The sequence below is a fragment of the Bombina bombina genome, chromosome 7 (genome assembly GCF_027579735.1).
Source record: "Bombina bombina isolate aBomBom1 chromosome 7, aBomBom1.pri, whole genome shotgun sequence".
NCBI classification, from domain to species: domain Eukaryota; kingdom Metazoa; phylum Chordata; class Amphibia; order Anura; family Bombinatoridae; genus Bombina; species Bombina bombina.
The window spans coordinates 139,987,298-139,999,802 of NC_069505.1; the positions used below are offsets into that span (position 1 = coordinate 139,987,298).

At 40.2% G+C, this 12,505-nt stretch overlaps 1 protein-coding gene across 1 annotated transcript in view; it reads left to right on the forward strand.

Moving 5' to 3' along the window:
* Positions 1-12,505, forward strand: part of LOC128636275 (neuron navigator 2-like) — a 474,377-nt gene that overhangs the window by 172,063 nt on the left and 289,809 nt on the right. The window contains 1 exon segment of the mRNA XM_053689311.1: positions 9,180-9,450. Within this exon segment, the coding sequence (XP_053545286.1) occupies positions 9,180-9,450 (271 nt within the window).

A 12,505-nucleotide genomic window follows, 5' to 3' on the forward strand; every position in this document is an offset into this window, starting at 1 on the left:
CTTGATTAAGGCCCTTAGGCTTAAAACGTTGTCTGTACCTGGACCAATTGAGAAGATAAAGGCTAATATCTTGTTTTTTGAGGCTGGACTTGCTTCACTAAATACATGAATGAGTTATAGGCTAGCCTTGTTCGTTCTTGTGAACGGAGGAGAGCTGTCTAGTCTCTTGTTTGATGATTATTTTTTCCCAACTTTGAAATTTGTGTGTTTTCTGATTCTGAGAACTGGAAGTGCACACTGCAGACTTCACAAATCCTAACCCTGCTAAATTTATGTCCCTAACTGGCCTCAGGCTCAGACGAGGTGATTAGAGGAGGAACTGCAAAACTATGCAAGATTTCTCTTGTTAAGTGTATCCAGTCCACGGATCATCCATTACTTGTGGGATATTCTCCTTCCCAACAGGAAGTTGCAAGAGGATCACCCACAGCAGAGCTGCTATATAGCTCCTCCCCTAACTGCCATACCCAGTCATTCTCTTGCAACTCTCAACAAAGCTGGAGGTCATAAGAGGAGAGTGGTGTTTTATACTTAGTTTATTTCTACAATCAAAAGTTTGTTATTTTTAAATGGTACCGGAGTGTACTGTTTATCTCAGGCAGTATTTAGAAGAAGAATTTGCCTGCGTTTTCTATGATCTTAGCAGAAGTAACTAAGATCCATGGCTGTTCTCACATATTCTGAGGAGTGAGGTAACTTCAGAGGGGGAATGGCGTGCAGGTTTTCCTGCAATAAGGTATGTGCAGTTATATTTTTCTAGGGATGGAATTTGCTAGAAAATGCTTCTGATACCGGATTAATGTAAGTAAAGCCTTAAATGCAGTGATAGCGACTGGTATCAGGCTTATTAATAGAGATACATACTCTTATAAAAATGTAATATAAAACGTTTGCTGGCATGTTTAATCGTTTTTATGTGTGTTTGGTGATAAAACTTATTGGGGCCTAGTTTTTTTCCACATGGCTGGCTTGAATTTTGCCTAGAAACAGTTTCCTGAGGCTTTCCACTGTTGTAATATGAGTGGGAGGGGCCTATTTTAGCGCTTTTTTGCGCAGAAAAGATTACAGACACAGACATCCAGCTTCTTCCTGCATGATCCAGGACATCTCTGGAGGGCTCAAAAGGCTTCAAAGTCGTATTTGAGGGAGGTAAAAAACCAAAGTAGAGCTGTGGCAGTTGTGACTGTTTGAAAAACGTTTTTGTCATTTATTATTCCGTTTTTGGTATTAAGGGGTTAATCATCCATTTGCAAGTGGGTGCAATGCTCTGCTAACTTGTTACATGTAAAAATTTCGTTAATGTAACTGCCTTTTTTCACTTTTATTTCAAATTTTGACAAAATTTGTGTTTCTTAAAGGCGCAGTAACGTTTTTTATATTGCTTGTAAACTTGTTTAAAGTGTTTTCCAAGCTTGCTAGTCTCATTGCTAGTCTGTTTTAACATGTCTGACACAGAGGAAACTACTTGTTCATTATGTTTGAAAGCCATGGTGGAGCCCCATAGGAGAATGTGTACTAAATGTATTGATTTCACCTTAAACAGTAAAGATCAGTCTTTATCTATAAAAATTGTCACCAGAGGGTTCTGTCGAGGGTGAAGTTATGCAGACTAACTCCCCCCACATGTCAGACCTTTCGCCTCCCGCTCAGGGGACGCACGCTATTATGGCGCCAATTACATCAACGCCCATAGCGATTACCTGCAGGACATGGCTGCAATCATGAATAATACCCTGTCAGAGGTATTATCCAGATTGCCTGAATTAAGAGGCAAGCGCGATAGCTCTGGGGTTAGAAGAGATACAGAGCGCGCAAATGCTGTAAGAGCCATGTCTGATACTGCGTCACAATATGCAGAACCTGAGGACGGAGAGCTTCAGTCTGTGGGTGACATCTCTGATTCGGGGGAAACCTGATTCAGAGATTTCTAATTTTAAATTTAAGCTTGAGAACCTCCGTGTATTGCTTGGGGAGGTATTAGCTGCTCTGAATGACTGTAACACAGTTGCAGTACCAGAGAAATTGTGTAGGCTGGATAAATACTATGTGGTGCCGGTGTGTACTGATGTTTTTCCTATACCTAAAAGGCTTACAGAAATTATTAGCAAGGAGTGGGATAGACCGGGTGTGCCCTTTTCCCCACCTCCTATATGTAGAAAAATGTTTCCAATAGACGCCACTACACGGGACTTATGGCAGACGGTCCCTAAGGTGGAGGGAGCAGTTTCTACTTTAGCAAAGCGTACCACTATCCCGGTTGAGGACAGTTGTGCTTTTTCAGATCCAATGGATAAAAAATTGGAGGGTTACCTTAAGAAAATGTTTATTCAACAAGGTTTTATTTTACAGCCCCTTGCATGCATTGCGCCTGTCACTGCTGCGGCGGCATTTTGGTTTGAGGCCCTGGAAGAGGCCATCCATACAGCTCCATTGACTGAAATTATTGACAAGCTTAGAACATTTAAGCTAGCTAACTCATTTGTTTCTGATGCCATTGTTCATTTGACTAAACTAACGGCTAAGAATTCCGGATTCGCCATCCAGGCGCGTAGGGCGCTATGGCTTAAATCCTGGTCAGCTGACGTGACTTCAAAGTCTAAGTTACTCAACATTCCTTTCAAGGGGCAGACCTTATTCGGGCCTGGCTTGAAGGAAATTATTGCTGACATTACTGGAGGTAAGGGTCATACCCTTCCTCAGGACCGGGCCAAATCAAAGGCCAAACAGTCTAATTTTCGTGCTTTTCGAAATTTCAAGGCAGGAGCAACATAAACTTCCTCTGCTTCAAAACAAGAGGGAACTGTTGCTCATTCCAGACAGGCCTGGAAACCTAACCGTCCTGGAACAAGGGCAAGCAGGCCAGTAAGCCTGCTGCTGCCCCCAAGACAGCATGAAGGAACGGCCCCCTATCCGGAAACGGATCTAGTAGGGGGCAGACTTTCTCTCTTCGCCCAGGCGTGGGCAAGAGATGTTCAGGATCCCTGGGCGTTGGAGATCATATCTCAGGGATATCTTCTGGACTTCAAAGATTCTCCTCCACAAGGGAGATTTCATATTTCAAGGTTAGCAGCAAACCAGATAAAGAAAGAGGCATTCCTAAGGTGTGTGCAAGACCTCCTAGTAATGGGAGTGATCCATCCAGTTCCGCGGACGGATCAAGGATAGGGTTTTTATTCAAATCTGTTTGTGGTTCCCAAGAAAGAGGGAACCTTCAGACCAATTTTGGATCTAAAGATTCCTCAGAGTTCCATCATTCAAAATGGAAACTATTCGGACCATCCTACCCATGATCCAAGAGGGTCAGTACATGACCACAGTGGACTTAAAGGATGCCTACCTTCACATACCGATTCACAAAGATCATCATCGGTTCCTAAGGTTTGCCTTTCTAGACAGGCATTACCAATTTGTAGCTCTTCCCTTCGGGTTAGCTACAGCCCCGAGAATTTTTACAAAGGTTCTGGGTTCACTTCTGGCGGTTCTAAGACCGCGAGGCATAGCGGTGGCTCCTTATGTAGACAACATCCTGATACAGGCGTCAAGCTTTCAAATTGCCAAGTCTCATACAGAGATAGTTCTGGCATTTTTGAGGTCGCATGGGTGGAAAGTGAACGAGGAAAAGAGTTCTCTATCCCCACTCACAAGAGTCTCCTTCCTAGGGACTCTTATAGATTCTGTAAAGATGAAAATTACCTGACGGAGTCCAGGTTATCAAAACTTCTAAATGCTTGCCGTGTCCTTCATTCCATTCCACGCCCGTCAGTGGCTCAGTGCATGGAAGTAATCGGCTTAATGGTAGCGGCAATGGACATAGGGCCATTTGCGCGCCTGCATCTCAGACCGCTGCAATTATGCATGCTAAATCAGTGGAATGGGGATTACTCAGATTTGTCCCCTCTACTAAATCTGGATCAAGAGACCAGAGATTCTCTTCTCTGGTGGCTATCTCGGGTCCATCTGTCCAAGGGTATGTCCTTTCGCAGGCCAGATTGGACGGTTGTAACAACAGATGCCAGCCTTCTAGGTTGGGGTGCAGTCTGGAACTCCCTGAGGGCTCAGGGATCGTGGACTCAGGAGGAGAAACTCCTCCCAATAAATATTCTGGAGTTAAGAGCAATATTCAATGCTCTACTGGCTTGGCCTCAGTTAGCAACACTGAGGTTCATCAGATTTCAATCGGACAACATCACGACTGTGGCTTACATCAACTATCAAGGGGGAACCAGGAGTTCCCTAGCGATGTTAGAAGTCTCAAAGATAATTCGCTGGGCAGAGACTCACTCTTGCCACCTGTCAGCGATCCATATCCTAGGCGTAGAGAACTGGGAGGCGGATTTTCTAAGTCGTCAGACTTTTCATCCGGGGGAGTGGGAACTCCATCCGGAGGTGTTTGCTCAATTGATTCATCGTTGGGGCAAACCAGAGTTGGATCTCATGGCGTCTCGCCAGAACGCCAAGCTTCCTTGTTACGGATCCAGGTCCAGGGACCCAGAAGCGACGCTGATAGATGCTCTAGCAGCGCCTTGGTTCTTCAACCTGGCTTTTGTGTTTCCACCGTTTCCTCTGCTCCCTCGACTGAGTTCCAAAATCAAACAGGAGAGAGCATCGGTGATTCTGATAGCACCTGCGTGGCCACGCAGGACCTGGTATGCAGACCTAGTGGACATGTCATCCTTTCCACCATGGACTCTGCCTCTGAGACAAGACCTTCTAATACAAGGTCCTTTCAATCATCCAAATCTAATTTCTCTGAGACTGACTGCATGGAGATTGAACGCTTGATTCTATCAAAGCGTGGCTTCTCCGAGTCAGTCATTGATACCTTAATACAGGCACGAAAGCCTGTCACCAGGAAAATCTACCACAAGATATGGCGTAAATATCTTTATTGGTGTGAATCCAAGAATTACTCATGGAGTAAGGTTAGGATTCCTAGGATATTGTCCTTTCTCCAAGAGGGTTTGGACAAAGGATTATCAGCTAGTTCCTTAAAGGGACAGATTTCTGCTCTGTCTATTCTTTTGCACAAGCATCTGGCAGAGGTTCCAGACGTCCAGGCATTTTGTCAGGCTTTGGTTAGAATTAAGCCTGTGTTTAAACCTGTTGCTCCCCCATGGAGCTTAAACTTGGTTCTTAAAGTTCTTCAAGGAGTTCCGTTTGAACCCCTTCATTCCATTGATATTAAACTTTTATGATGGAAAGTTCTTTTTTTGATGGCTATCTGCCTTACAATGTGATTCTCCTTATCTGATTTTTCATGCAGATAAGGTAGTTCTGCGTACCAAACCTGGGTTTTTACCTAAGGTGGTTTCTGACAAGAATATCAATCAAGAGATTGTTGTTCCATCATTGTGTCCTAATCCTTCTTCAAAGAAGGAACGTCTTTTACATAATCTGGACGTAGTCCGTGCCTTGAAGTTTTACTTACAAGCTACTAAAGATTTTCGTCAAACATCTACCCTGTTTGTCGTTTACTCTGGACAGAGGAGAGGTCAAAAAGCTTCGGCAACCTCTCTTTCCTTTTGGCTTCGGAGCATAATACGCCTAGCCTATGAGACTGCTGGACAGCAGCCCCCTGAAGGGATTACAGCTCATTCTACTAGAGCTGTGGCTTCCACCTGGGCCTTTAAAAATGAGGCCTCTGTTGAACAGATTTGCAAGGCCGCGACTTGGTCTTCGCTTCACACCTTTTCCAAATTTTCCAAATTTGATACTTTTGCTTCTTCAGAGGCTGTTTTTGGGAGAAAGGTTCTTCAGGCAGTGGTTCCTGCCTTGTCCCTCCCATCATCCGTGTACTTTAGCTTTGGTATTGGTATCCCACAAGTAATGGATGATCCGTGGACTGGATACACTTAACAAGAGAAAACATAATTTATGCTTACCTGATAAATTTATTTCTCTTGTAGTGTATCCAGTCCACGGCCCGCCCTGTCATTTTAAGGCAGGTCTAAATTTTAATTAAACTACAGTCACCACTGCACCCTATGGTTTCTCCTTTCTCTGTTTGTTTTGGTCGAATGACTGGATATGGCAGTTAGGGGAGGAGCTATATAGCAGCTCTGCTGTGGGTGATCCTCTTGCAACTTCCTGTTGGGAAGGAGAATATCCCACAAGTAATGGATGATCCGTGGACTGGATACACTACAAGAGAAATAAATTTATCAGGTAAGCATAAATTATGTTTTTCTAGAAAAATGGTAGTGGTAACTTTTGTCTACACCAGTAACAAATCAAGATTGGCTCATCCAAATATGGCAACTGGTGGGAGGAGTTTGGAGATTGAAAAAGAACTGCAGCCGACAAGGTTTTAATTTATTAAGTATACAATCCTCAACTGGGTGATATGTTCATTTATTTATTTATATGGCCATTTAAATAAATATGGAAATTGACAGCCAGCTGTGAAATGTTAATACTATTAATACAGTTGCATAATACTACCAGAATTATTGTTTTAATAAATGCAGTATATTCATAGATTTTTTTTTACTTTTGGTTTGTGTATTTATCGAAGGAGAGTCACTGAGTAGAAAGCTATGCCCATCCCCTTGTTATCATAAGCAAAATGACATCATAACACAATAGTTACTGAAAAACACCTGCAGCTAACAAGATGTTAAAGGGTCAGGAAACACCTTGTAATTAATTACAAGACATTTCTGTTGTGTGGCTATAGAATATCATATCAGCCAAATCTAAATGCTTTAAAAGCAAATTACATCCTTTTCCCCCCGCAATTATTTATCAATCGGCAAATTTTACCAACCTTTTGCCTTATTTGGAGGAGAAAATCTGGGCTTTAGTGCACAGACAAAAAGAAATGTTAGCATAGAGTGCATTGTTTTGCCATTGTTGTCTCATAAATCCAACTAGGCACATAGATGTAGCAGAGTTAGCCTTGAAACATGAGCAGGGGGCAGTTCCGGGAATTAGAAATTGCTCAATTGTCGGAGCTAAATTACATGAAAAGGGGACAAAAGGAACAATGAAAATATATTGCAAAGTATTTTCATTATGCATAACTAAACATTTTATATACAAATACCGTCCCTTCAATATATTCATTGTTTTTACACTATGTTGGTAAGTTTATTTATTGCACAAATACAGAATGTCTTTTAATTAGCAGGTGTTTTTATCAAATCCTTTATGTTTCTTCGTCTTCTGAAAGAAAAGTTTAGTTGTTCAGCATGGCAAGTACCACATCTGTATGAAAAATATACCCATAATTGCAGATTATCCTTTTTTAGATTTCATTCTCAAGTAGCTAACAGACAGTACTTACTACTTTGTAAGACAGTTGTGTTCATTTATAAAATGCAGAAACAATTGTCAATGGAATGAAATTCTAAATTGTATCAGTCACACATTGTTTGTTTGTAGAAGAAGACCGTACAATTTTGTGTCAGAATACATTTTATTTCTAGTATGACCTAGTTTCACAGCTTATGGTCAGCTGCCTGTAATCAGCAGGACTTTATATTAGAAACACTCATATTCTGCTTTGTACACAGTAGTTAAAGATGAACGTGCAAAGCCTATCTAGTTTGTTTGTATACTGTGTGTCTAGACTGGCTAAGCAAAGCTGATATTTTGCCAACAGGAAACAATAAACACAAAAAATGCGTATATCAGCAGTGCTGTGATGTATGAAGGAAAGTTCAAATTATATAACTTTATCTTCAGATATTGCTTTTTGTTAGATGCCAATTGTAACTGCCCAGTAGTAGACAAATCCTCTTAAAAAGGGATATGAAACCCATATTTTTTCTTTCACGATTCAGACAGAGCATGCAATTGTAAGCAACTTTCTAATTTACTCCTATTATCAATTTGTCTTTGTTCTCTTGGTATCTTTATTTGAAAAAGCAGGAATCTAGAAGCCAGTCCATTTTTGGTTTAGCACCCTGGGTAGCACTTCCTGATTGGTGGCTACATTTAGCCACCAATCAGTAAGCACAACCTAGGTGCTGAACCAAAAATGAGCCATCTAAGTATAAATTCCTGCTTTTCAAATAAAGATAGCAAGAAAATTAAGATTTTTTTTTTTATTGGAGTAAATTAGAAAGTTGCATGCTCTATCTAAATCAATAAATTTGGGTTTAGTTTCCCTTGCAATGCTTGGCAGATGCCTCTACCCTGCATTTGTTATGCACAAAAATGCTTAGGGTGAAAAAAAATCACAATGCATATATCTGTCACGCTCTTGTCAACCAGTGGGGCGTACGGCTAAAGGAAATATACAACTCTCAGATAGCTAAGGGGTATATTCCATTCCAGTAGAAAAGCTTGTTTTTAGTAGACCTACCAGGGAGTCAGTAATACAGGAATATAAAGGAAGTCTGTTGCTGGATAAAGATAGGATGAAATTCTAAAAATGTTCCATGGAAATCCTATCAGGATAACCTTACTGTTACTGAAAAAGGTTAAACACATGTAACGTCTAATCATAACACAGGGATTAGATGCATTTGAATTCTGGTCAAAGTGTAGTTTCTTTCTTTCCTTCTTCATAAATGTATATTAATGCTTAAAGGGTAATAATAATTTAAAAAAAAATGACATGCTCTAATTCGTTACAGCATGTCATTTTTAGACTAGAGACCCTGTACCACCATGTGTTTAACCCCTGCAAAGGAGCTAAACACAGAGTAGAAGTACCGCTCAAGAGCCACAGAGCACTGCTGGTCCCTAGCGGAAACCGCAGCTAATCCAATCAGTAGCACCAGTCACACGACTCAGAAATGAAAATGTGTGTGCACGCGTGTGTGTGTGTAAAGTGGATCTCAGCAATAAAGCAATGCATAGCAAATAAACCTTTGAAACCATTGAAATCTGTCAACTAGATGGTATTATTTGCAGTCCAGGGACAAACCAGTTGAAAAGATGTTTATTTTACCTCCTATGTTGTGTGGCCAGTTAGGGACAGATATGAAGGAGCTCTTGCACTGATCAAGCATTCAATGTGTATAATAGAGGGTTACAGTAATCTAGGATGCACTCCAGCCTCTCTGGGGTTGTAGAAAACTCACATCAAAGGTAAATTACAGGGAAAGCATGCAAAATAAATAATGAATGCACATGGGATTTTTTGACTATGGGGAATTAGATTTTGAGCTGTATGTCGCAAACCCAGTGAAGATTGTTGTAACAAAGTATTTGCCATTTGTCTATTACAGAAATCAGGAATGGGAATCTAAAGGCCATTCTAGGCCTCTTCTTCAGTCTATCACGTTACAAGCAGCAGCAGCAGTCACAGAAGCAGCCGCAGCAATATCACCAGCCGGCTCCAGCTCCTCAGCAAGCAGGGCCACAAACCCAGTGCCAGCAACTCTACCACCCTACGACCGCCCCCCATGCACAGTCTTTTCCAACCACCCCTATACAGTGCCAACAACCACAGCAACCTCCCCACACACAAACAAAAGCACAAGCAGAAATGCACTCCAGGTGAGTCTTCTTAGTGTTCAGACCATTTTAAAGGGACATGAAAATATTTTTCCTGATATGTATCACTAGATTGCAAATAAAATCCATGTTTTATAAGCATTTAAAATGGTTGTTTTCTTAGTAAACGTTCCATTTTTTTTCCACCAAGGACACAAATCTTTAGTGTTGTAAATCTTATTTCCTTGACTATGACTAATTAAGGACAGGTATACATGAGCTCCTGCACATATCAACCAATCAATATGTAGCATGTAGGAAAGTCAGGATACACTGCAGCCTCTTTGGGGTGGGATGCGGAAAACTACAATTTTCAAAGTTAAATTACAGAATAAAATATGCAAAATAAATAGTGAAAGTATATTTCAATTTTGTTTTACTGTGTATAATTAAACATTTGATAGAGAATTCCATTTTTAATTTAATGTCCCTTTAAAAATCACCATTCTATGCCAGAAAGGCAGTTATGTTCAGAATCCTAAAACTCTATGGAATGAGTCACATTCATGCTTCCTGGGACCCTAACCACAGGCTTATTATAAACTTTTTATAAACTTTAGAGACCTTTAAGATTTTAGGTTAGGCAACTGCCTAAAATGAAGCCCGTCTTGCTAAAACCTCATAGTCATTTAATCACTGTCTTAAATTCAAAATTGTTATCCTGTTTACAGGCAGGGTCCTTAAAATTCATCCCCTTATTTACAGGGACATTCTAATACAGAAATAAAGTGTTATTTTTGCATAACTGCTGCTTGTTAACTATGTACAGTGCTTAAATGCAGAAATAAGGTCCTGCAGGTTTAATAAAAACATAATTATAGAGACACTAATGCAGAAATAAAAACTGGAGCATTTCAGTTTTGCATTGAAATGTCCCTTTAAATTTCCTCCATAAGTAGGTGAATCCCCTCCATGAATTGGTGCATCTGGATTAGTGATTTGCAAAACAAACATAAAAAAATGCTGCCCTCTATTAAAGCCACACAAAAGGTCATTCCTTAAAGTCTTAGCATTACTGTCTCTGACAGAACAGCTGCATCAATATCAGCTGACTTTCTGGGCTTGTGAGTTTATTACATAGAGCAGGATTTATCAAAACAATTCTCCTAATATTGCGCCCATAAAACCGCATACGACTGAATCTGACTATGCATTCCTCTCACTTTGTTCGCATTCGCCAAGGCGCACTGGTGCGCTTAAAAAAAAAAAAAAGAGTTCAATTTGCTAGTTTTAGTCGCATTTCCTAGACTCCGCCTTAGCATTACGTCCAGTTACCAATTTATCCATTTTTTGCGCCTTTGGAGAACACAAAGTTCTCCTACAAATACGCACATTATAGTTCTCCATTATGTTTTTGACCTTGTGTCATATTCACATCTATACTTTCTGATTCTAGCCGGTCTCTCTTTGGCTATATACATATGCACACATTATATAATAACACAATAACAGTTGTATTTGTATTCACAGCTGCAAGGCCTAGAAAGGATTTAGCTGCCCCAAGTTAAGTTATGGGTGTGGCTGTTTGCGACCAGTGGAGGGAAGTGGGTTACTTGTGGACTCTAAATCAGAGAGACAGGACCTAATGTCAAGTGGTGGCTTCCTGAGCTCACCATGTAAAAACGTGTTACACCGATCTCTATGCTCTGTACGTGTGCAACTTAAAATGACACTCAAGTCAAAATAAACTTTTATGTTTCAGAAAGAGCAGCAGTTTTAAGACTCTTTCCAATTTACTTCCATCATCAAAATGTGCACAATCTTTTTATATACACACTTTCTGGGGAACAAGATCCTAATGAGCATGTGCACAAGCTCACAGGATATACATCTACTAGTCTGTGATTGGCTGATAGCTGTCACATGGTACAGGGGTCCGGGAAATGAGAGAAAAAATAAATTTGTCAGAAAAAACAATCTACTGCTTATTTGAAATTCAGCGTTGATGTTACTGCATTGTCTTTTTATTATGTACTTGTTAATTATGTAATGCTACTCCATTTAGTGGTCCTTTTTCTGTTAACACACTTTGCATTGCAAAGTGACTTGTAGTAGCACATTCCCTTCAAGCTATTGACTTGCCCTGTCCCTTTAATGAATCAAAGACAAGGAAACCTGTAAACTACATGGTATTTGCCTATTGCTGTCTATAAAAAATATATAATGATTAGTATTAGTAACTGGATTTATGGCTGGCCTGCGTATTTGGCATGACCTTGTTTATTACTCACAGAACAAACATGGAAAACAAGCCTGATGCTTATAATATAACATGTAGCTTTAGAACCGATCGTGTTACTGCAGGAGAACAAATACAGCGTACGCAAAGATAAATTAATAGTGACCCTGCTAGCGTTAGTTATCCTGGCAGGTTCTCATGACATCATAGATAATGCTGTCCTTTGTAGCCATGAAAAATAGTGTAATTAGCTAATTACCCCCAGGAAAATACCCAGCGTAACCCTAAACCATTGATATTATGTCTTGCAAGAGAGACTCTCGTGCAAACTCCAGGGTCACATATGTGTTCATAATATCAATAAAAGGAAACCAGGTCTTACAGGAAATAATATAGCGGAGAACGTTTTTGTAGAAATAATAAGTATATGAATCAATTAGCGCCTATTACCCAATGTTTTCTAGTGAGTTCTTCAGTATTTAAAGGGACATTGTTTAAATAAATTTTATTATGACTATGAAACAGCAACAATTACACATGTTAAAAATATTTTTGCCTGAAAATAGTGTTAAAGGGACAGTCTACACCTATATCAACATCAGCCCATACCATAGATCACGTTCCGACTGTCTTAACTCCCCCCCTCTACCAAAACGAGTCCGCTACACAAACTGAGTTATTCAAATTCAAAAGTTTGATTGTTATCGTTAGAAATGGCCACCCAGCTCCGCCTATAAACGACATCATAGACTCTTATTTGCAATGCTCCAATCAAAAGTGGATCACCGGTTTAAAATCTGTCTCGCGCTTTCGTATATTTTGCGCATGCGCACCAGCATAGGAACAAAAAAATGTAATATTTGTGTATGCACTAGAATG